Genomic DNA, 26791 nt, shown 5'->3' on the forward strand with positions numbered 1-26791 from the left:
GTTCCTAAACACAAACAGGTAAATTATACTAGTGACATTAATCAGATAATTGAAGCAGCCATGGTTATATAAAGTCATTTTTTTGCAGCCTTGGCAAAGAGTAGAACGTATAAAACTACTTGTAATTCCAGCTGTGCAAAAGCGTGAAACATATAAAATTACTTTTAATTGTGGCAAATTCTGTATAGGTCATTCTATCACGGCAATATGCACCCGCTTGAAGGAACATCGCAGAAGTTGGACACCCTACTTTTGCAGACCATCTGCTTAAAGGACATATTTATGAGGTGCAACATCAAGTATTATATTACATCCATAAAGGAAGGAAGATGAACTGTCTTGAAATAGTGGAAATTAATAAAGATATGTCCATCTACCCCAGCTTAGTACTGAATGACGAAACACAGTTCCCTTACTCACCGCTTCTAGCTGCTGGTACCCTTTCATAATATCATCCAGGTTGTGTTGTAAATTACTCCTCTTACTCACACGCCGCATTTTTCCTTTATTATAGTTACCATTATTTATCTTGTCGTGCTGAAAAAAATAGTTCGCACAACCACCGCTGCTTCAGTTACCTGTTTAATCTCACTAGTATGTTTTATTTGTTTGTATTTTAAGATCTATTAAAGACATGATTATTTTGCTATTCATCGACATAATAGTATTCTCTCACTCCTATAAGACGACCATCTCACCAAAGTTTATTGTTCAATTTGTGAAATGAAATGAAGTCCCATGCTTCTTTACAGAGCGTAGGGGAACGATGCGGGAGACCCGCACCGCTTTACTAGGCAAGATGAGCTGGTGTGGCCGAGCGGTTCTAGGCGCTTCAGTTCGGAATTAGCGCTCCTGCTAAGGTCGCAGCTTCGAATCCTGCCTGGGGCTTGGATGTATCTGATGTCCTTAGGTTAATTAGGTTTAGGTAGTTCTAAGTCTAGGGGACTGATGACCTCAGATGTTAGGTCCGATAGTGCATGGAGCCATCTGCACCATCTGTAATTTGTGTATAGTTCATTAGTTATTTGTCACATATTTCATCTTAGTTAAATAATCTTATATCCCACTGACACTGAAATAACTGCTCTCGTTTTATTCCTGAATCTTATTATTTTCATCTCTGGAAATGGAGATACTCTTTTACCTTTGTACGTGGTGATGTCGTAACAGTCGAAAACCAGTTTGTGAAATAAATAATAAATATTGTAGAATTTTACACCAGTGTTGTGTGTGTTTTCATTCATAATATAAGAACTATTATAGTACAAGTTAAAAACCTATGTCAAAAAACTGAAAAAAATTTATACAAAATTCATCCAACTTACGTTACGGCCGTTCTTTTTATGGGACTGAGAGAATGTTATTATCTCGATGAGAAATTGATTCTTGGTTAGTTATATTTTTAGCAAAATTTTATTTTTCACGAAACCCGTTTTTAAAATGCAGGAGAGGGTAACCAATCGAGTAAGTATTCAGTTCATTGGTGCGAATCTAAACGGTAATTATTTACTTTTCAAATTATGCTGTCGAAAGTAAGAACCAAGTTCAATAGCAGTCCTTTTGCACTTTTACCCGAGAATCGTAAAGGTAGACCAAGAGATGAATACAATACGCAGTCTCAGAATGATTTAGGTTGCAGTAGTTACTCTGAGATGAAGAGGCTTGCATAGGGTAGAGTAGCATGGAGAGCTGCATCAAACCAGTCTTTGGACTGAAGACCACAACAACGAAACAAAAACATATTCTTCATAAAGTACTCTTTCGTTCGCTATAGTGAACTGTTCAAGCCAGGCAGCGTAACTATAGGGCTAGGTTTCTAGCGTTAGATGGCTTATTCCTAACATGCGATACCATGGATATCCTAATACGCGACAGTATTGCGTATTAGAATATGGTATCTCATATTGGAATGTCTTTATCTTTCGACCATAGTAGATGGATTCAGAATGTTATTTTTACTAACTGGTCTGAAAACTTTGCGAACTTTTTGGATCAATATAGCGATAATCCTGTAGCGCTAATACTTGAGGGGTATCATATCACATTTGTGTGAGAGACAAAGCAAGAGAAAACAGTGTCCACTACATCTGGTTATCACCCCAATCCACGCATAAAATACAGCCTCATGTGTAGAACTCACGGGACTGTTTAAAACGTGTTATCTTCAAGAAGTAGAAATCTGGTTTGCAAATAACCCAGGTCAAGTAGCAACATCGCTTTTGATTACGAGATTATTTGGAGCGGCATACGTGAGAGCAGTAAGAAGCATACTTGAGAGCCGTAAAAATGTAAAATATTCCAAAACGGTCTCTGGAAAGCGTGATTCTTTCCAATTAACAGGCGTATACTTAGAGACAATGACTTTTCAATACACCAGGAGTTGACACACAAGATGCAAACAACGGAGCAAATGTGATTCCAATTTTCATCAGGCCCGCTCCTAAAATCGGCAAACCAAATCTGGAGCCATCTGATCTAGTAATATCAGCATGTTCTGAATCGGTTAAGTAGCTAACATCGTATGCGTACAGGGAATGTTTGAAACAATTCAAAGAGATGAAAGCCGTAGCGAAATCAATAAGGAGAAAAGGAAAATACAGAAGACAGTTTTCCAGTCATTCGTAGTCTAATTCAAATTTAACTGGAGATAATGCTTTGGGTGTGCAGTCTGAAGACGAAGACAGTGAATGCACATTGTACAGTGGTTGTTTCTCTGAAGACTAGCATAAAGAAATGAACACAGTGCATGGATTGGTGTCCTTAAGCTCCCAAATAATATTAACCTGAAAAAGAGTTTTTATATGCCTTGGCTGCGCTTCTTTTGCACAAGAAACGCTGGAAATGTTAGAGAGGCAGTAAGGATCAGAATATTCATTATGTTTGATTACATGGGAATGACTGTGTCCGACGACCGTGATGTAATCCAGGACAGGAAGAAGGTAGCATCGATCGTAATGTCATCTGTCTTTTTTATTGCAGATCTAGATGTCAGGTAACCTAGAAGCTATCATTAGTGCTATGATTCATATATATATATGCCGTTGAATACACCTACACAATTATATCATGGTGGCATACATACATTAGGAGATTTGATAAACACACAGATACCTGAAATAATGCCGCATCATGCATAAAGTTTTAGTACATTTGTTCTTTACTACTAATACACACCTATAGTCAAGTCAAGTTCAGGAAATCCTTGTTGGAAACCAGCCTATTTCCTGGTTCCATGTACAGGACTTGACTGTAACATCCTGCACGGCAGAGCGAAAGCTATGTCTTTTCTTTCAGGCGCTAGCTGCGTGGGGCCATTGAGACCCTGCATGGCGTCGACTAAGGCCCTGCTGAACCAATCGATTCAAAATTCACATGCAACAGCATCGCGGAACGACAAAGCACAGTTTCGATTGACAATGTTGCTGCCACTGCTGGATTCCGGCACTTAAAAACAGAAATTTCTCCTTCATACACGAAGCGTAACACGATCCTCTGACAAACAAACGACGTTCAAATGCAGTTTCTGAATAAGAATCCGGTTGTGTATTGTCTACTTACGCACTGAATGTAGATGGCATTACGTTTGTTGTCTTCGTGATGCTACAGTTTTCATTCCAGCAGTGTAGTTGGATGTATTGACCCCACGTTGGGCATCAAGATAGTACATCAGTAAAGGCTGTATTAGATCAGTTAGAAAACGTCAGTCCCGCGGTTATATTCCCAGATACTGGAGCCGTAGTTCAGAAACGGACATTTGATGGATAATCTGGAATATCAAATACGTAGCTCGAAACAAACGAGAGGACAACACTGACAAGAATCAAAATTCAAATGGTTCAAATGGCTCTAAGCTCTATGGGACTTAACATCTGAGGTCCTGTGTCCTCGGTGGCTTAGGGGTTAGAACGCCTGCCTAGTAAGCTGGAGCTTCCGAGTTCGAATTCCAGTCGGGCACACATTTTCAACCCTGCCTGTTGATTCTATCACGTCCCGTACACAGTTGATGTTTGTAATTCACTGAAATTTCAAAATGAGGATCCTTCATTCGTACTTCCAGCGAATGTAGTCATAATGCTGACCTCGATGTTCCAAAGCTGTCATGGTTTCTTTAAGAATCGCTTTCACTCACAAATAGCTTGCGTCGATGAGAGCAATGAAAGACACCGAAATCTTGCTTGCAATTCAAATAGCCACTTCCTCTACTGTACGGGTACTGCACAACGACATGTTTGCCGTACTAAGCGTCCATTGCAACTCAATATTTCACTCAACATCCATTCACTGTTCGCTAGAGCGTAGAGGATAAAGGTAAACAAAACAACCTCAAAAATCTAATTACAAGCTTTTGACAGAATTAGACCGTATCACATCCCTCCCCCCCCCCCCCTACCGCACCACACCACACCACACACACACACACACACACACACACACACACACACACACACACACATATCTGTACTGACAAAAAAAATTAAGCACACAGAAGACATGTTCGGATGTAATTGTAACTTCATACACGTACCCACCTTCGTGGGTGTGTAAATGATTAGAGTTGCGATTCGCTGTGACAAGTAGAATGGCCAATGTCCACCAGAGTGCATTAGTATTGCTCGTGTTTAGTGTTGTTACCAGGCCTCGTAGGGTACAAAAGGGGCACGAACAGCATTGAATTTTGAGTGATCGCTGTGAATAACACGAAGAAGCTGAAGACTCGTGTGAGATAGCGTTATCTGCACTTGAAAGAGTTTGAAAGCCGCCTTATTGTGGTTCTCCAATTGGCCAGATAGTCGAATCATGCAGTATCCAGATTTATGGGACATTCGGATGTGACGTTGACACTGTGCTTGACTGCGTGGGAAAGTAAGGGCAAACACACTCTTGGTCAACATCTCGGTCGTACATTTTTGACCACCACAGTGTGGTACCACCGTATTGTTCGCCAAGCACATCGTAACTCCTTCACGTCTGTTCGTGCCTACCAAGAACAAATAATGGATTCCCTGCGTTCCGGTTGCAGCCGCACTTGGTAGTTACAGTTCCACACGCAAGTTGCCATTAACACAACACATACGGCTGCGTTTGGAGAGGTGAAGTGACTGAGAAGCATGGAATCTAATGAATAGCAACGTATTGAGCTCAGTGATGAACTGCGGTTCGGCGCTATCCGGATGACAATCGTCGATGCGTACGGCGGCGACCTGGGAGAGGTTCCATTGCTCCATTGTTTTGGAGAGGTATAGTGGTGTTATTCCTGGCGACATGTTAGAGAGAACCATTTGGTATGGCTTCAGGCAAAGGCAGGTTGTGATTGACGGAATCATGATGGAACAACGGTACGCCACGTACTTCACGTGTCTTCTTGTGTTACATCCCATGCGACAGAATCGAGGTGCCATTTTTCAGCAGGATTAGGATCGTACACACTTGGCATGTGTCTCTATAAACGGTCTCGCTGATGTTAAGGTACTACTGTGGCCAGCTAGATCCCCAGATCTGTGTCCAATATATCGTGTGGGAGCATCTTGGACATCAACCCCGTCACAGTGCCAGTATTTAGGATATTTAAGACCAGTTACAGGTGTTATAGGGCATCTTGTCTCAGGAGGGGATGCAACGGCTTCATGACAGCTTTCCCTGCCGCGCGGGATTAGCCGAGCGGTCTATGGTGCTGCTGTAATGGACTGTGCGGCTGATCCCGACGGAGGTTCGAGTCCTCCCTCGGGCATGGGTGTGTGTGTTTGTCCTTAGGATAATTTATGTTAAGTAGTGTGTAAGCGTAGGGACTGAAGACCTTAGCAGTTAAGTCCCATAAGATTTCACACACATTTGATATTTGAACAGCTTTCCCAATCACATCGGTGTCACACATGCAGAGAGGGTGCAACGTCGTGCTCTTAATCACGGAATAACATCAGCCCATAAAGTTTCTTTTCGTTTCTTCCTCCCTTTCTGGCTGCATTACTTTTTTGCCGTGGAGTGTATTTAGCTGTATTTAGCTTACGTAAGATAATGTAGTGACCAACCACTGTGAAAAGGTATGGTTGTGAATTTGCGCTTTCGCCTTGTGGCAACGTACCTCATCGTACCGAAGGTACTCGGTGAACGATATGCGAGACTCGGGGTTTCTGGAGACTGCTCTTGTCTGCGCCCATTGTCGTTCCATTTCGAAGACCCTGAAAAGCGACATTGAGAGATTATTCAAAGAGCAGAAATGGTTTGATACAAATACAATGATAATAATTTAATTTAATAACTACGATAAAAATACAGAAACGCCATAGCCCTTAATTAACGATTTTTACATAGAGCCACATTGGTCACATACGTCCGAAGTCGAAGCAAAAAATTTCAGGTAAAAACTCCTGTGCCCAATCTTCGCCAGTCTTGAAATTCCGTTCGGCACTTTGAGGAGTCATTTTTCTGAAGGGAAGTCGGCACCTGACAGACGAGTCGGCATCAACGGCATTACCCCGCCTCGCTCCACAAGGCTCCACAAACAGAATTTCAGTTTAATGATCGTCATCGATGCGCGTACTGGTCATCTGGGACACAACTGCGTTTTCTGGCGAAAATACGTCGACAACCGAGATACGAGCCTCCAGAAAAAGAATAGGCCTGGAATGCTAAAAAGCGGCTAAATCTAATTACCAAAGACACTACTGTTCCCTCGAATCATGAACATAGCTGTGTTTGTGGAATTACGGCTTGCAATGCTGTCAGTTTAGTAATCCATAAGTCGTGTCAAATTATTTAATTTGTTACGTCACTCAATCATCATGTTTAAAGCAGTATTTGTATAGGTGAGAAGCAAACTGTACTTAAAGATACAACATGATTTTTGCGCTCAAATCATTATCTAGATTAGAGCAAAAATTTTGAAACTTGGAATATGTGTATGAGTTGCTTTAAATACGTTACGGCTATGATAATATAATACAGCATCTAATACAGTAACTTGTTGTGTATATTTCCTGTAATGTCAACAACACTCATATCGCCCTTTCTCATATATTATAATTCCAGTTGAACGGAATGAATTCTATCTATTGCTCCCATATGGATCGAAAGGACAATGTTAGATTCATTTGTGCACGCTACAAGTAAATGAAGCGGGAGGTAGCTCTGATATGTGGTACTATGGGAGTACCCTCTGCCTTGCAGTTGACAGCAGCTGCAGAGAATGGATGTAGAGGAAGATCTAAATCAAGGGCAATAGAATGTAGTCAAATAAAATCTAGAGATGTTGAGGGAATTAGATTAGAATCTCTGACACTAGAAGTAGTAGATGAGTTTCGCTACTTGAGCAGCAAAATAAGTGATGATAGCAGATGTAGAGAGGACGTAAAACTAGAATTACAAGAACGAGAAAAGTTGAAAGCTGAAAAAGAGACATATGTTCACACCGAATGCAAATTTAAGTGTTTCGTAGTCTTTTTTGAAGGTGTTGGTCTGAAGTGCAACCTTGTACGGAACTGAAACGTGGACGACAAGCAGTTCAGGTAAGGGGGGAACAGAATCTTTTACAACGTGGTTAAACGTTATAAAGAAGACAACAACAACGATTCTACAATCCAAAGAGTACCAGCGGTAAAATTCTCCTATCGGAGCACAAAAAGGCGGATATGCTCCTGTCTAAAAGGCTCGGACTGAAAAGCCGGGGTCCAGCTGCCTCGCTCTACCTTCCTCAACACCTTTACAAATTTACCCAAGCATTTTGGCGTGCGAACATATTAGCGCTTTTTTTTTTAGCATGTAAAGCACCTCTCACTCGCAAAAGCTCCCCTAATTGTAAGCCGCTCACACACACACACACACACACACACACACACACACACACACACTAGTCCATGACTATAAGTCGCTCATACACATCCACTCCCAAATGCCCATTCTCACTCACTAATTCACCCCAATTCATTGTCATTATTTCTTTGCGTCTCTCTGTCACGGTCTCCCGTCTCACAACCACGTCTCCTTCATTACGTCCTACTATTGTTGTCTCCTTCCACTGTAGCTCTGTCCCTCTTGCTCTCTTTTGTTGCTACAACTCATTCATTCCTACCCACTGCTGCTGTCTCTTCTCACTGTTATTATCTCTCTCTTCCTCGTTGTCATTGTCATAGACTGTTTCTCATTATCACTGGCTCACACCCACTTCCACTTTCTCTGTCTCTTTATTCCTCTCCCACTGGCACTGCGTCCTTCACTCTTTTCCTAGCACTGTTCTGTCACTGTCAACTATGTTCCACTGCCACTGTATCCCTTCTTTTGCCTCTCAATGTCATTATCTCCTTCTCTCTTTCTATACCACAACCACCGTCTACTATCTTCCACTATTTATCACGTTTCCGTCTCTATCCCACTGCCAGTGTCTCCTTCGCTCTCAGCAAAGAAAGCGCGAAAATGTCCGCTTGTAAAAATATTTGGGAAAATATTTAAAGATGCTGAGAAAGGTAGAACGATTTTCCAGTCAGTCTTTTAAACAGGAACATATTCGCCTTTTTTGTGCTCCGACAGGAGCATTTTTCTTCGGGATTCCTTCTCTTACCTACCACAGCAGGGCATGTCACTCATATGAAAAGAACTTTATGGGTCAGTGAAATTTTGATAGTTTACTTACGTGAAACTGAAGTAACGCAAAACTAATTATACACGTCAGACCCAATTTTATGGGAGCAAAAATTTTGCTTGTGCTTCTGTTCTTCAACGTGGGGTTCCCAGAACACTTCTGATGGTAATGGAAACACTTTACTGCATATTTCTTCGTGCTACGTCACTTTACAAACTACGTTTCCGCCTCACACTGGATTTTACGTGCGGTTTTTTTTTTTTTTTTTTTTACGTGTAGAAGTAGGGTAAATTTGCACCTCTGCATATCGGAAACGAATAAATATATCAAGAAAATTTTAAATGCTGTTCCACCCCGACGTCTTAAGAATATATCGTAAAAATTTGAGCCGCTGCTGTGCATAGTCATCTTGCAATATGAGGCTCCGTTTTGGTGTCCCCATAACCCTCTTAAGGCTCACCATAGACCACACAAATACAAACTGAGCCTACTGATTAGCTCCATTCGCCTAAACACTAAGAAACGCATAGTACTCACTTTTGACCCTGCACTGAAGGAGAATGACATTGAGACTATCCTTGTATTGGGTATACAAGGACTATCCACAGCCCTGGACCCTACATTTGTATCAACAATACAATACAACTTATGAGCGGCGGAAGAATCCTGTTTCTATCCGCGTCGTCTTGGACCATATTAGGTAGCGCATGTTGTTGCTTGCGTACCGGTAAATAACCGCATTGTTGGCTTCGACGCTCCTGAGGAATCGTCAACGCAATGAAGGGGTATATCAACTCCCATATACGCTGAAGTGACAAAAGTGATGGAATAGAGATATGCTCATATACAGATGGAGGTAGTATAGCGTACAGAAGCTATAAAAGGGCAGTGCATTGTAATCAGGTGATTCGTTTGAAAAGGTCTCCGACGTGATTGTGGTCGCACGACGGGAATTAATAGACTCTGAACGCGGAGTGGAACATTCCATTTCGTAAATCGTTAGGAAATTCAATATTCCGAGATACACAGTGTTAATAGTGTGCCGAGAATACCAAATTTCAGGTATTACCTCTCACCACCATCAACGCTATGGCGACGGCCTTCACTTAACAATCGACAGTAGCATTTGCATAGAGTTGTCAGTGCTAACAGACAAGTAACACTCCATAAATCAATGTGGGATGTACGACGAACGTAAACGTTAGGACAGTGAAGCGAAATTTGGCATTAATGGGCTATGGCAGCAGACATCCGACGAGAGTTTCTTTGCTAACAGCGTGACATCACCTGCAGCGAATCTTCTAGGCTGGTGACCATATCGGTTGGACCCTATGCGGCTGGAAAACCGTGGCATCGTCAGATGAGTCCCAATTTCAGTTGGTAAGAACGGATGGTAGGGTTCGAGTGTGGCGCAGACCCCACGAAGCCATGGACTCAGGCTGTCAACAAGGCACTGTGCAAGATGGTGTTGGCTTCGTAATGGTGTTGGCTGTGTTTAGATGTAAAGGACTGCTTCCTCCGGTCCAAATGAACCGATCGCTGACTGGAAATTGGCATGTTCGGCTACTTACAGACCATTTTCAGCCGTTCATGGACCTCATGTTCCCAAACAACGGTGAAATTTTGGTAGATAACAATGCGTCATGTCATCGGGCTTCAATTGTTCGCGACTAGTTTGAAGAACATTCTGGACCGTTCGAGCGCATGATTTGGCAACCCAGATCGCCCGACATGAATTCCATCGAACATTTATGTGCCATAATCGAGAGATCAGTTAGTGCGCAAAATGTCTGCACCGGCAATTATGGACGGCTACAGAGGCAGCATAGGTCAATATTTCTGCAGGGGCTTTGAATGCCTGGTTGAGTCCATGCTTCGTCGAACTGCTGCACTAAGCCTTGCAAAAGGAAGTCCGACACTTTATTAGGAGGTATTGCATGACTTTTGTCACCCTAGTATATGCCTGAGCTGTTATTAAAAAGCATGGGTGTTTAGTAACACAACGGAGGTGCATCAGCTCAGTCATTACAAATATTCCAGGAGCGTGAAGAAATGAACGTACAAATACAACATTTTGCGTTCATCTCTTTCTTCCCTTGATAAAAGTAAGTGTAAAAACAGGCCCATTAATAAAACAATCATCAGAAATGTGTGGGAGGTATAGTTTCAAACCTTTTTTCAGTTATTTATTTACTTTAGAGAATATTCCGGTGAAATCGATTCTGGTGGTTTAAAGATCTTCATAGACTTGTAGAGAACTTTTAGACAACTACTATGATACAGGACACATTGGGACGAAAATATTTCTTAAAACCAGTACATTTATCACAGTGTAATGACAATTGTTATCTGAGTTGTCACTTGTAGAAATTATACTTTGATTTGATGTTTCTAATCGAGCGCCGCTTGTTTGAATATATCAGATGCAGCGCCTAATGTTTTTATCGTGCACGTGCGTTAGAACAGCATCGTCAATTTGTGATTTGTAACAGATGTTTCCCGTCACAAGTTGTCCATCTTTAGCACCATTTATTAGAAATAGTGCCCTGTGTACCTAACGGTTGTTTAATGCAAACGTATTTACAGTTTCGAAAATGTGAACTACGAGAGATATTTTTTGGACCTATATGCATGAGAAAAAACTACTATTGTATTTAAATATGTGGAACCTGGTACCCAGTAAGTTGGATATAACTACTGTGACGACCAGACTGGATGTAAGAAGGTGTCGTTAAGAGTTATTCACTAGGGCAAGAACTATCTTAAGGTGTTCCTCAATTCTAGCGTTATATAAATTTCAATACAATCAGTACATATAAACACTAGAGAATCTTATTGGTACCTGACGATTATCACGTATTATTTTACAGTTTTATATGCAATCATTTAAATTTTACCAGAGAGTAGTGCCTAAGACACGTCGTGCTTCGACAATATTAAATTGTACATGCATGTAAAAGTGAAGGTACCTAGGTTTCTATACGTTGTAACATACTTAACAGATTTACACTGAAGGGCAAAGAAACTGGTATAGGAATGCCCATTCAAATACAGAAATATGTAAAAAGGCAGAATACAACGCTGCCGTCGGCAACGCCTACATAAGACAACAAGTGTCTGGCGCAGTTGTTAGATCGGTTACTGCTGATCTAAGTGAGTTGAACGTCGTGTTAGAGTCGGCGCACGAGCGACAGGACACGGCATCTCCGAGGTAGCGATGAAGTGGGGATTTTCACGAGTGCACCGTGAATGTCAAGAACCCGGTAAAACATCAAATCTCTGACATTCCTGCGGCCGGAAAAAGATCCTAACGGGGCCAACGACGACTGAAGAGAACCGTTCATCGTGACAGAAGTGTAACCCTTCCGCTGAATGCTGCAGATTTCAACGTTGGGCCATCAATATGTGTCAGCTTGCAAACCACTCAAGAAACATCAACGATATGGGCTTTCGGAGCCAAAGGCCCAATCTTATACCCTTGATGACTGCACGACACAAAGCCTTACGCCTCTCCTCCGCCCGTCATCATCGACATTGGACTGTTGATGACTGAAAACATGTTGCCCGATCGGACGGATCTCGTTTCAAATTTCATCGAGCGGATGGACGTGTACGGGTATGGAGACAACCTCATCAATCCATGGAGCCTTAATATCAGCAGGGAACTTTTCAAGCTGGTGGAGGCTCTGTAATGGTTGTAATGTCCCCACAGCAAATACCTTCTACCACGCACCAATTAATCATTTTCAATCAAACCATCCACATTCATTCACTTTGGAAAAGTTATCTGATCTGATTTTTTCGTAATATATGCGGCGACAGCTCGTCGACGCCAAAGTATTTTCTAGTGCATTTATTCTTTGAAATAACAGAGATGCATATATGCATTCTCCATGGTTGTTAGAGTGGTAATTAGGACAGCTTCTGGAGTATCTGTTGAGGGATTGACGTGTTTCTGAGAGATACATATTCTGCTTTTCTTCTCGCTAAAGCGAGCCAATTAACATGTGCCGCTAGTGGTTTGTTTTGAAGAGAAAGAGATTGTAAAAGGAAAATAATTAAGGCGTGGAATCACCGGAGATCTGGACTTGTAACGGAGATGGATTTCCTCCATAAATAAGGTTTGTGACTTTTTTGTTCTGGAGTGAATGAACGAATGAGTTTTTTCTGAATCATTTGTTGATCACGTTGGCCCTGTAATTAGGGGGGAAGTTTCAGCTGTGTCGAAGAGAGCCTGCAATCACTGAGTCTGTGTTAAGTCGTCCAAAAAGGCTTCGTACACACCTGGAATTCGCAATCTTTCGTAAAAGGAACAAATTGTCCAAATGATTGATTCTCCCGACTGACTGCAGTGTTTAACAGTAATAATAAATGTAAAGATCTCTTACAGCAAGCCACCGCTGATTACCAAGACGAAGGACTCCACCAAAGATTCTGTTTGGCGGTTCTTTTTATCACTATATCATGTAATGAAATCTTATATTAAAAACTATACATAGATGAGGGAGAGAAAGAGAGAGAGCGAATGAAAATAGAGATAATACTAATAATCCTCCATTAGTCTAATTTTTCGCCTGTCTTATCACGGATCAGCCGAGAACTGGGAGGGCCTTACTTTACTGTATAGACTTATGTGTGAAGGTGAAGGGATCTTAAAGACAACAGATACATGTCTATACGGACAAGACATTACACAGAGATAGCGACTAGCTGCATTGATCATCTATTCTTAGATTAAAGAGACGACAACTTATTATAAGAACATTAAAATGTTAACTGTTCAAGCTGGTGGAGGCTCTGTAATGGTGTGGGCCGTGTGCAAAAAAAAGTGTGTGAAAATCCTATGGGACTTAATTGCTAAGGTCATCAGTCCCTAATCTTACACACTACTTAACCTAAATTATCCTAGGAACAAACACACACACCCATGCCCGAGGGAGGACTCGAACCTCCGCCGGGATCAGCCGCACAGTCCATGACTGCAGCGTCCTAGACCGCTAGGCTAGCGGCCGTGTGCAGTTGGAGTGATATGGAACCCCTGATACGTCTAGCTACGAGTCTGACAGGTGACGCTTACGTAAGCATCCTGTCTGATCACTTCCATCCATTCACGTCCATTATGCATTCCGACGGACTTGGGTAATTCCAGCAGTACAATGTGACATCCCACACGTCCAAAATTGCTACAGAGTGGCTCTAGGGAGACTCTTCAGAGTTTCAACACTTCTGCTGGCCACCAAACTCCCCAAACATGAACATTACCGAGCATATGTATGATGCCTTGCAACGTGCTGTTCAGAAGAGATCTCCACCCCCCTCGTAGTCTAACTGATTTATGGACAGCCCTGATGGATTTGTGGTGTCAGTTCCCTCGAGCACTACTTCAGACTTAAGTCGAGTCCATGGCACGTCGTGTTAGGGTACTTCGGCGTGCTCGCAAGGGCCATACACGATATTAGGCAGATGTACTAGTTTCTTTGGCTCTTCAGTGTATAAGTGACGGGAAGAGCGCCAAGTGTTGTGATAACTGTGAAGGAGACGGAGATGTTGCGTACTCATGAGAGGCGGTGTTATCACCATCTGACGGTTTGAATGGGGCAATACGGCGTGTCTCGGTTTCGACGACAGGTCGAATCAAGCAACAGCCAGATTTGTGGGACTACCGGATGTGACGTTGGCCTGGTGCTGAACTGGATTTGAACGTTATCGCAACGTACTCGTGATCAAGATTCTAGTCAATGATACCTGACCATCATATGGGAGGAGAGCCGAATTGTGAACCATGCACAACGTCTGCGCCTGCCATCCAAGAACAAGTAACAGATTTCCCGCCACACTGTGTCTCATTCTGCACCATTCGTCGGAGCAGCTGGAGTACAGAGTTACCGTCCCACGTATTTGCTGCCGTAAACACCACAACACAAACGGTTGCCATTGGATTGGTGCCATGACCGGGAAGCAAAGACTGCTGATAAATGGCGTCGCACTGGGTTCCGCGATGGATCGCAGTTCTGCACTATCCCAGCTGACCGTTGGCGAGTATGATGGCAATCTTGGGAAAGGTTCCAGTCTTACGTTGTTCTGGAGAGGCGGGGAAACACAGCGTAGTTACTTCTGGTGTCATGGTGACTTCAGATCACGGTTGATAGTGGTTGGAGAAACAACGGTAAGTCACTGGATATTCTTTGTCCTCATTTGTTACCTCTCATGCGAGAGAATGGTGGTGCCATTTTTCAAGACGACGATGTTCGTCCTCACTTCGTACGTATCTCAGTGAACTGTCTACAATTCTACATGATGTTGAGCTACTCGTATGACCGGCAAGATGCCCAGATCTGTCTCTGACATAACATGTGTGGGATCGTCTCGGACGTGAACTCCGTTCCAGGATCGACATTCGGGATAACAAGGACGAGTTACAACAGTTGTTGCTGAGCTTGCCTCAGAAGCAGCACAAGCGACATATTTTTGGCAACCACTCCACCTCGATTTTTCTCACACAAGCGGGGTATCATTTGGCGCCCACCCCCTTTTCCCTCCCTCATTCAGACGCTGGTTGTCGTTCCTTGCCAAACTTTTAAAAATATATCTAAATGTAGTGATCTTGAAAATGGGTTGTTTTCACTACTACCGTACATCCTGTGTGTAAATTTTGCGCTAGGGTCGCTTCTGGCTTTCCTCTCAGCTTGGCGACCCAAACTGCTGCTTTTGATGCTGTTACGAAATGGATTCGCAATTTGATAATACGTAGTGGCGTCAGCTGCACAAGTCACATGAAAATCTGTGCCAGACCACGACTCGAACCCGGATATCTTGTTTATCGCGAGTGGTCGACGTAACAACTGCGGCTAGCTGTGAACGCCTCCTGGGCCGACCAAAACTTCCTTATGTCATGTTCTCTATATCCCTTAGGCTCGAAGTCCTTGTTTCCCACACAGAGAGAGACAATTTTTATTATGGTCATTTTAGCCCTTAGAGGAATACATACCACTGATTTATACAATGCCTGTGTTTGTAGAATGTATTACATTATTATGTCCTTTAGATGTGCATGAACGTCTGAATTCTCTCTTGACGGTTCACAGCTGTTGTAAATATTACGAAATGAATTCGCCATTAGCCAAGAAGTATTGATGTCAGCTGTACATTTTATTGATGACACATGAAAAGTGCTCGAACTTTGTGATTCCCTCACAGGGAGAGAAAACTTTTACTATTGTCATTTTAGTCCGTTGAGGCCTTGTATACAAATTATTTACACAAAGCCTATATTCATACAGTGCCTGTATGTTACATTACTATGTCCTCCAGACATACATGTATGTCTGAGGAACATTATAATGTAGTGTACAGACACCGTATAAATCCAGAAATTGTGGAAATCATTGTTTGTATCATTTCAGTCTTAAGCCAGCTCCGCTCAGGAGAGGATCTATATCTACATCAATACTCCGGAAGCCTCCTGACGGTGTGTGGTGAAGGGTACTTCTGGTAGCACAAACGGATCCGCCTTCCCTGATCCACTTATGAATGGCGAGTGGGAAGAATGATTGCCGGTAAGCCTCTGTATTATCTTTAATTTTTCATTGCGGTCATTTCGCGAGATGTATGTGGAACGAAATAATATGTTGTCCGACTCTTGCCAAAAAGCACTGTCTTGAAATTTCAGAAGTAATCCTCTCCGTGATGCCCAACGCCTCTCTTCTAGAGTCTGCCACTGCAGTTTGTTGAACATTTCTGTAACGCTCTCGCGCCCATTAAACTATCACGTGACGAAACGCGCCTCTGTTCTTTAGATATTCTGTTTCTTCTATCACTTTTACTTGGTAGGGTTCGCGTATAGATGAACAATTCTCAGGAATAGGTCGAACAAGTGCCTTGGAAGCCACGGCTTTATAACACCCATCCCAACCGGACGACTGCACGCGTCATGACGGAAAGGGGCGCAACGTCATATTGATAAGTGGGCCCTTCCTGCCAAGTTCTTTGAAATTTTGACTCCATGTTGAATCCCCTGAAACAACATTACATGTCCCCTTGAGTAGCGAATTTTCATTTCCTCCTTTCCCTCTGGTGCTTCACTTTTTTGTCAGGAGGTGTGGTTGTCAACAGTGTCATGCTGTCGAATGAGAGCGTGTGTGAGAGAAACGAAAACTCACTGTTCGAGGTCGTTGATCAGCAGCTGGTGCTCCACTCTGTGGCGGTAGAGATGCTCCCGGAATTCTCGCTGCAAGTGTGGGGGGACCCTCACGTCCACAGGGTGGCCGGCGAGGTGCACCTGCGACCAGAAGTCGATGTCCGCCCGCTGCCGCCACTCTGCCAGCACAGGCAGCTGCTCCTCCGTGGGCACCAGACGATACACTTCGTGTCTGTACGAACAACACAGCCTTTAGAACAACGTGCAAACGCTAAGCACAATGAAAAATTGTGGACATGTTCCTGAACGCAGCTTTGGAGCAACTACAGAACACAAAACAAACACAGCACACAAAATACACTACTGCCCATTAAAATTGCTACACCAAGAAGAAATGCAGATGATAAACGGGTATTCATTGGACAAATATACAGGGTGATTCAAAAAGAATACCACAACTTTAAAAATGTGTATTTAATGAAAGAAACATAATATAACCTTCTGTTATACATCATTACAAAGAGTATTTAAAAAGGTTTTTTTTTTCACTCAAAAACAAGTTCAGAGATGTTCAATATGGCCCCCTCCAGACACTCGAGCAATATCAACCCGATACTCCAACTCGTTCCACACTCTCTGTAGCATATCAGGCGTAACAGTTTGGATAGCTGCTGTTATTTCTCGTTTCAAATCATCAATGGTGGCTGGGAGAGGTGGCCGAAACACCATATCCTTAACATACCCCCATAAGAAAAAATCGCAGTTGGTAAAATCAGGGGTTCTTGGAGGCCAGTGATGCGTGCTACATTTTCATCACTCGTTCTCGGCCGTCCAGAACTTTTCCCTTTGCACAAACACCCATCCTCTGTAAACTGTTTATACCAACGTTTAATACACCACCTATCAGGAGGTTTAACACCATACCTCGTTCGAAATGCACGCTGAACAACTGTCGTCGATTCACTTCTGCCGTACTCAATAACACAAAAAGCTTTCTGTTGAGCGGTCGCCACCTTAGCATCAACTGGCGCTGACGCCTAGTCAACAGCGCCTCAAGCGAACAAATGTACAACTAAATGAAACTTTATAGCTCCCTTAATTCGCCGACAGATAGTGCTTAGCTCTGCCTTTTGTCGTTGCAGAGTTTTAAATTCCTAAAGTTGTGGTATTCTTTTTGAATCACCCTGTATTATACTAGAACTGACATGTGATTACATTTTCACGCAATTTGGGTGCATAGATCCTCAGAAATAAGTTCCCAGAACAACCACCTCTGGCCGTAATAACGGCCTTGGGTGCATAGATCCTCAGAAATAAGTTCCCAGAACAACCACCTCTGGCCGTAATAACGGCCTTGATACGCCTGGGCATTGAGTCAAACAGAGCTTGGGTGTCGTGTACAGGTACAGCTACCCATGCAGCTTCAACACGAGACCACAGTTCATCAAGAGTAGTGACTGGCGTATTGTGACGAGCCAGTTGCTTGGCCACCATTGACCAGACGTTGGTGAGAGATCTGGAGAATGTGCTGGCCAGGGCAGCAGTCGAACATTTTCTGTATCCAGAAAGACCCGTACAGGACCTGCAACATGCGGTCGTGCATTATCCTGCTGAAATGTAGGGTTTCGCATGGATCGCGGGTCGTAACACATCTGAAACGTAACGTCCACTGTTCAAAGTGCCGTCAATGCGAACAAGAGGTGACCGAGACGTGTAACCAATGGCACCCCATATCATCATGTCGGGTGATATCCCAGTATGGCGATCATGATGCTGTAAATAGAACCTGGATTCATCCAAAAAAATGACGTTTTGCCATTCGTGCACCCAGGTTCGACGCTGAGTACACCATCGCAGGCGCTCCTGTCTGTGATGCAGCGTCGAGGGTAACAGCAGCCATTGTCTCCGAGCTGATAGTCCATGCTGCTGCAAACGTCGTCGAACTGTTCGTGCAGATGGTTGTTGTCTTGCTAACGTCCCCATCTGTTGACTCAGGGGTCGAGACGTGGCTGCACGATCAGTTACAAAAAAAATGGTTCAAATGGCTCTGAGGTCATCAGTCTCCTAGAACTTAGAACTACTTAAATATAACTAACCTAAGGACATCACACACATCCATGCCCGAGGCAGGATTCGAACCTGCGACCGTAGCGGTCGCGCAGTTCCAGCCTGTAGCGCCTAGAATCGCTCGGCCACCCCCGCCGGCGATCAGTTACAGCCATGCGGATAAGATGCCTGTCATCTCGACTGTTAGTGATACTAGTCCTTTGGGATCGAGCACGGCGTTCCGTATTATAATTCTGAACCTACCTATTCCATATTCTGCTAACAGTCATTGGATCTCAACCAACGCGAGCAGCAACGTCGCGATAGGATAAAACGCAATCGCGATAGGCTACAATCCGACCTTTATCAAAGTCCGAAACGTAATGGTACGCATTTCTCCTCCTTACACGAGACACCACAACAACGTTTCACCAGGCAACGCCAGTCAACTGCTGTTTGTGTATGTGAAATCGGTTCGAAACTTTCTTCATGTCAGCACGTTGTAGGTGTCGCCACCGGCGCCAACCTTGTGTGAATGTTCTGAAAAGCTAATCATTTGCATATCACAGTATCTTCTTCCTGTCGGTTAAATTTCGCGTCTCTAGCACGTCATCTTCGTAATGTAGCAATTTTAATTGCCAGTAGTGTACTAGTAGCCCCGAGGAGACAACATGCTACTACGACATGATACCGTCTCTAGCCCTGAAAATGGCATTAATTCATTGAGAAAGAGCCTTCACAAGCTATTTTCAGGTGTGCCACATCTAAATAAAGCCGCAAATTCACTACTACAACCAGCAGAGCTACTAAATTCCTATGATATTAGTTGCTACATTCCACCTGCTGGTCCAAATGGTCCCATATTAAGATCAGACGGTTTAGCGGGCACTTAGAGGTGTGATAGGTTGCCTGAGTCTCACTCGAACTAGGAACGAATCCGTGAAACTCTGCGAACACTCATGTTGTAGTCTTGGAAGACGGGAGAGTCCACAGAATACTCTTCACTAAGATGTAGAAGAAGGTGCAACATTTGGTCACCGAGAATGCTGGATGCGTAGGCCAAAAATCATGACACGAAAAACACCCCAAAAGCTAACAGGACCACCTCCAGTCTGAACTACACCATTTACACATACATACTACAGGTATGTGGCTTGCGTCTTACGAAAAGTAAAGGTGCGACTCTTCAGACTAGACTACAAACCACCAGCCAGCTACCGTCCAGTTTATGTGTTGTCTGTTTCCGCCAGAAGAGATTGGTGTGGTTTAAATGGCTCCAAGCACTATGGGACTTAACGTCTGAGGTCATCAGTCCGCTAGACTTAGAACTACTTAAACCTAACTGACTTAAGGACATCACACACATCCATTCTTGAGGCAGGATTCGAACCGGCGAGCGTAGCCGCAGCGTGGTTTTGGACTGAAGCGCCTAGAACCGCTCGAGGATTGGAATGGATTTTGTAATTATAAAAGGAAGGAGATCTGTGACAACTGCATTCTGACAGAGTCACACTTTGGGTTGTGGACCTCATACATGCAACTCCATTCATTAACCGTTTTCCTTCAGCCACCACCTAAGCAGACAGTCGCCGGACTTCGATGAGTCTCGATGCCCCTTTACACAACGGCTCTACCACCACCAAACTACAATTTTTCCGTGATATTACTATGGTCCTACTGACTACCATTTTCCGTCCATATGAATGTCTTTCTCAGCCTCTCAACAGAAACCATAAATTAGTGACACATTAAATCAAACAACTCCACAGTACATAAACACATATGTTAGGAATCATACTGTACAGATGCAGCGACACCGGAAAACTTAACACATCCTGAAGCAGGGTAGTGTTTACTTCTTTGGGCATCGATTACTTTGGTGTGCTTTACTGACCTCACGTTGAACACTAATTATGGTTTGACCCTCTTGTCCTATCGGCCATTTTAATGACTTCTGGACGCCAAATAGCTGAGCATAAACCAATAACAACTAAATTTGTATGGTTGGGAACAGATTACACGAAGGGAAAGTGACCAATGCAGCACAATATGTAGTTAAATTGACGAATACGCCATTACTTTGTATTTTCAATAGAACAAGGAGATTAAACATGGACCCAGTACATCTCAGAGTGCCTTTAAAGGTTGAAAGTTAAATCTACATTAATTATTCCATCTAGAACTCTGAATGCTTACTTTGCAAATGATACTCAGGGAGCTTAGTGAGGTGTCGCCCCCGAGAGAAAAGTAGTAGTGGTGGTGGTAGTAATAGTAGTAACAAGAGCAGAAGCGTTCAGTGGACGCCACTCTACTGAGGTCTAGAGGCGTCTCGTAAAGATGATACTCTCGCCGTTCAATCCGTCGATGCTGCGCGTCCGCTGACAAACGATCCGACAGATGATCCAACATGTCAACTGTGAGTGACGTAATAGGGTACAGCCACTTTTAATATTTCAGGTTCTGGGAGCCCAGTTTTCGTCCTTTTTGTGCCAGTGGGCGGTTGTGATGTTATTCTGTCAATCATAAAACTTGTTACCTGCCGTTCAGTCTCCTTAGTTCGATTTTATTGCCAACTCTCTTCTACCTTCACAGTTCGTTATACTTCATTTAGGAAAACCGTCCTTAATGTATTCTATCAGTTATCATGCGTTAAAGGTATTCTCATATAATTTTAAATGAATTGGATTCAATGTCATTTCAGGCAACGCCACACTGCAACACAGCCATGAGCGTTATGTGGAGCCCAAAGCGTCAGATACCCTGATATTTGCTCTCACTACAAGCAGTTGTAAGGGACAAAGTCTGTAGAAAATGTTGTGATTGTTCTTGTCTTGAAAAAGTAGTGGGTTTAGGCAAATATTGAGGAAGGAAAGTTCTTATGTTACGGTTTTATGGCTATCTTGTCTAAGGGTTTGTAGGGTGGGATTCTAAAAGCACGCCTCTCTTAACAAGGCAAGCACCACAGCAAAAAGTAAAAGTAAGTCAGACACAGTAGACAAACTGAAACATGAAATGTAAACATGACTGTCTAACACATAACCAAGGAAACTGAAACGTTACACAGAAATATTCCAATGCCATAAAGCAATAGCACATGAAAGAGGAAACCTGTAACAGTGGCACACACAAGCATTTAACAGTAAAGTATTCTGTGGAGTGGAAAGCGTCGTAAGAAAACAGTGAGTGCAAGAAACCTGCAGATCAGGTAACACACCACAGAAACAGTAACTACCGCTAAGTGGAGTCTCAGAGGAATTCGGCGAAGCAGAGAGATCCTAGTTAACAAGTAATGACTGAAAACCCAATACGCGAGTGATATAGCGTATTAAATTTTTCGAATAAAATATGTGTAACACATGAGATCAATAATTAGTGAACTTCCACAGTCCACATTTCTAGAGAATTTAATAGCACACAATTGTCACCTTAAAGATAAAGCGAACACTCACCTCTACCAGTTCTCATACAAAAGAAAATTACTATGTTTAAAATGCACTTACATAGGGATAAAAACCTATCAATGGCGAAACTGTGTATCGCAGTTCTATTTCTAAACTGATACGTAATTACCATATGATTAACAATAATAATAATAATTATAATTATTATCCTCAAACTATATTTTGGTGTATAAGATTTTTCAACACATGTAAATTACCAAGCATCACACAAAAATAGTTTCACATACAAGAACTGGTAAATTACGTCGATTTTTCTCAAACAACTAAGAACATGTTCGATAGCCTTCCTCCAACGAAACACAAGGCCATGTGTGCCCTGTCGATACCACTCCTCCTCGTCATGAAGCCATTTATTCACTGCACGCATTATCCCCTCGTCATACTCAAAATATCTTCCACGAATTCCATCCTTTAATTGCCCAAACTTGTGGAACTCTAAGGGAGTTCGGTGAGGGCTACATAGGGTGGATGGCGGGAGACTGTCCAACCTTGTTTAATGATGTCTTCCGAAGTCCTCAAAGTTGTGTGACGCCGAGCGTTATCATCTGGCTTGTTACGAAGCTGAAGTCGTTGTAAACGCTTCTTGAGTTTGGTCAACGTGTTCACATATGCTCCGGAAACTTCCAATAATGCATACCGGCACCTAAAGTTTTTCATTCATACCTTTATTGTTGGCTGAGAGAAAAAATATGGTATATTACTTTCTGGGCGACCCTTGTAATCTACTGATACCCACAGATGGAGTGCAGCGCCTCATTGGGGATAGCTGTCGGGACGTATCTGGAGATGGATAGGCCATAGACCTCTGGTGGAGTGGCCTCCGTATTCCCCAGACTTGAAACCGATAGTTTACTATCTGTGGGGACCTGTGAAGTCAAGTGTGTATGTAATGATCACAAAGCTTGCACATCTCAGGGGGCAGATTGCTGATGTTCGCATTTTGGTGCTTGTGCTAGATATGGACTGGGCGAGGCGGGCAACAACAACCTTACAACACGCTGAACAACACATGTAACACATCCTTCGGTCGCTGTATGTTATCAGCAGCGTTTTCCTTGTTCTATAAAATTGTAACTCGAGAATGAATAAAGCTATTTTAAAAAAGATACCATTGTTTTTCTCGTGTGGTTCTCTGTTTGGAGGGTATGTGGCTTGACCCCTTTATCTGAAAATTACGAGCTTGACCCATGAACGTGATTTTCAATATGGCCTTCATGTTGCTGACGTAGCTTCTCAAGTTACTGGATTTCAGGTCCATCTCTCATACAAACAGCTATTTTCTGTATACACCTAAACGTTTTTCAGCGCCTTTGAGCTGTCGTCAGTGGGTACTCTATTCAGTTCCGTAATATGTAAACATGTTTTGAGTAATAATTATTCTAAAGAATGAAGATCATAGTACAGAGCATAGAATATTGAAACTACTAAGCAACGAAAGAAGTGAACTGCCGCAACGATAAGGCTGCAACTGATTCATTTGGTATTTTCATATAAAAATGTTGCATCGATAGCAAGTGGTCTGCAATCAAACGACAGGGACCAGAGTCATCATTTCCTAGGAACCTGTTATCAGGACGTAGACGGCAATTACTAGCGTTATCGAACACACCATGTATAGCTATTCTGAAACAGTTGTTAGTTTTTAGGATTTATTCTCACAACGACTTGGCCGATAGCAACATTTGATCTTGGTAAGGTATAACGTCTCACAAAGATCATTACTATTGATAGAAAGCAGTTTTGTAAGACTTTTCTTGGAATTACAACAAACGGCCCAAAGGCTAGATCACCTTTCACGTATCTAAGATGATTTGCCAGCATTGATTACAATAGTATAACACGTGTTGCATTCTACCTGTACTCAATTAAATTAATGTTACTCCACTCTAGCACAAGTACGATAATCGCTGCAACTTGATAGTTCTCCAGAATTGTTTGAGACACAGTGAACTTGAAGCCCGCTAGTCTGGCCAGGTAATTTGCTCGTGCTGCTGTTCAGACTCACGCAACGTATACGACAGTTCCATGTGGTGAACGTCACCAAACTGTTGGAGTACCAGTGCGGCTGCAGCTGAGAGGTATCCTGGTCATGCCAAACACTCACCATCTGTCTTTAAAAACGTTGTCAAAATATTTGATCGAAGTTCGAATGATATAATACGCCTACGAATAAGTACAGCAGCAGGTGAAAGAAATACACCTTACATTTCAGCAGCGGTTACACACAGCCCACATCTCGTTACGTGGCAACTTGGTGTGCAAGCGAGATCAGCCAAATAAGTGTGTGCGAATGCTACATTCTAATGCATATCATTTTCTCCACATTTCGCTACATGCACTACTTCGGGGTAATGACCTTCAGAATTGGTTGAAGTTCTCCGATTCAACGTTGCAACGTTTCTATGTAGGATTTTTGTTACGTATGAAGCATTATTTACAAACTACAATCATATTAATCCTGACATTATACACTACAGGTCAATTGGGGATCCTCGGTGGCTGTGAGAAATGGATAAACAACGACCTTAGTGCGTCAACGTGTGATGTAATTTTCCAAGAATCTCATCTTTGGTTCCTCGTTTCATTGATGGGACTCTAAACAACGACAGATACCTTCACGTCCTAGCGGACATGCTGCGCCAGTTATTGGAAGTTATCCCACGGTGATTAAGGAAATCCTTGTGGAGCATCGTTAATGGCTCAATCATTCTGCACAGATGATTACAAACTTCCTCAACAGAAAATTTTGACATCATTTGGAGCGTAGTTCGGGAAACACAAATGACCTACACTTCTTAACACCATTGAACTTTTATCTGTGGAAATAATTATAAGATCTACAAGGACATATCGACGACTCTGGACGATATTAAATACGGTGATACACTGCTCTGATCTGTGAGTATGACAGTCCATAATCCCATTTAGCAGGTATCGATGACTGAGTTCAGCATTTTCAGCGCTTTATGTGACAGTCATAATAAGAAACACCATAGCTTTATTATGTATTTGCATGATTGTATAATACGTTTAGTATTGTATAATATGTTTTGTATTGTAGCATAGATTTTTGTGGGATTGTGTTTGGTGGATTGCGGGAAGAAACCTGTGTTTCATATTGTTATAACGATCACCCTCTTATAATCAAAGCAAGAATCTCATCGTTGCAAAGTTCTTTGGAACCACTGATTTACTCTTTTTCATAACATGACAAGAAGGAGAAGTGGAAGGGTGCAGTGTTAGAATGTTAGGAAAAAAGTGACAACAAGTATACCAGTTATATTAAGCATTTTACACAGAAGGATTTAGAAAGAAGTTTCTGGAGGAATATGTGGTTTCTTGTTCGTAAAATCTCTTAAACTCTTTCACACAGCACTCTTATCTTTGAAGAGCATGCACATGTCTCTTCTACTCGAGTATTACAGGAAACTCGATGCGATGGCTCATAGCAGTATCTCAATTAACAGAGGTCACATGATTTCGACAGGTATTGCCTGGTTGTAGATTGTTGCCGCCGTTAACTAACAGACGACACTGAATTTAGAGTGTCTATAACCATTAAACCAGAAATAACTGACGGACTTGATAGTCACTGAAGTGTTGTGCGTAATTGGCTAATGGATGTACTGACGCGTTAGACGTAATATGCACTGTGTGTCATCTGGTAGCTAAATTTGCTAGCTCCCGGGAAGCATTCAAAGACGGTCAACGTATTTCGATTTGAATCGATTCAGGAACTCCCATAAGCAACTTCGCCAAGGATCATAGCAAGGATGTGAGCTTTAGATGGACTGCGACGTCAGGTGGCGTAACATTAGCGAGACTCACCCCCTGTAGGAGACGGCGGCCAGCGCAGGCGCCAGTAATGCCAGTAGCGGCAGCAGACACAGTGCAGAGGCGCGCATCCTGCCGTCTGGTGACTCCTCTGCTCGCCCCCCATCTATACCCGGCCTTATCTCGTTGCTAGCCTCTAATTATCCACTTCACTTAATGCCATATTTAAAAGCACTCGACCGCAGATCGATCGTTCATCATCATTTTTATGCACTGATGAGCCATTAAGAGCGTTACCCAGCGTGAGAACGAATGCTACATGTTAGCGTGGCGGGCACGTGACGCTAAAAGCGAAGTACAGTAGACCCTCGTTATTTCGAAATCGGATAAAGCGGTACTAGCTGTCCAATCCCTGCCGAATTACATTGAAAAATCTACCTCATAAACCGAAGTTCGGATAATTCGTACTACAAACTAAAATTTGGTACCCACATTACTTGGTCCATGTCTTATTCTTCGTCTAAACTGAATAAGTATGTACGAGGGTGAGTCAAATGAAAACCTTCAATGTCTTTTTAATTATTAGTTATTGTGCAGGAGTGGTACAAAGCTGTATCGTTTATCAACATAATCTCCCCCACGCTCAATGCAAGCCCTCCAGTGCTTACAAAGTGCATGAATTCCTTTACAAAAAAGTGCTTTTGGTAGTCCGCGCAACCACTCATGCGCCGCGTGGCGTACCTCTTCATCAGAACGGAACTTCTTTCCTCCCACTGTGTCTTTGAGTGGTCCAAACACATG

At 42.8% G+C, this 26791-nt stretch overlaps 1 protein-coding gene across 1 annotated transcript in view; it reads right to left on the reverse strand.

Moving 5' to 3' along the window:
• The window catches only part of LOC126482106 (carboxypeptidase B-like), an 88721-nt gene extending 62600 nt beyond the window's left edge, over positions 1 to 26121 (reverse strand). Inside the window, exons 1-3 of the mRNA XM_050106082.1 lie at positions 26045 to 26121; positions 16732 to 16941; positions 6080 to 6176 (exon numbers count right to left, since the gene is read on the reverse strand). Of these exons, the coding sequence (XP_049962039.1) occupies positions 6080 to 6176; positions 16732 to 16941; positions 26045 to 26121 (384 nt within the window). The remainder of the gene's footprint in view (positions 1 to 6079; positions 6177 to 16731; positions 16942 to 26044) is intronic.
• Between the last annotated feature and the right edge of the window lie 670 nt (positions 26122 to 26791).

Source organism: Schistocerca serialis, chromosome 5, assembly GCF_023864345.2.
Source record: "Schistocerca serialis cubense isolate TAMUIC-IGC-003099 chromosome 5, iqSchSeri2.2, whole genome shotgun sequence".
Lineage (NCBI taxonomy): Eukaryota > Metazoa > Arthropoda > Insecta > Orthoptera > Acrididae > Schistocerca > Schistocerca serialis.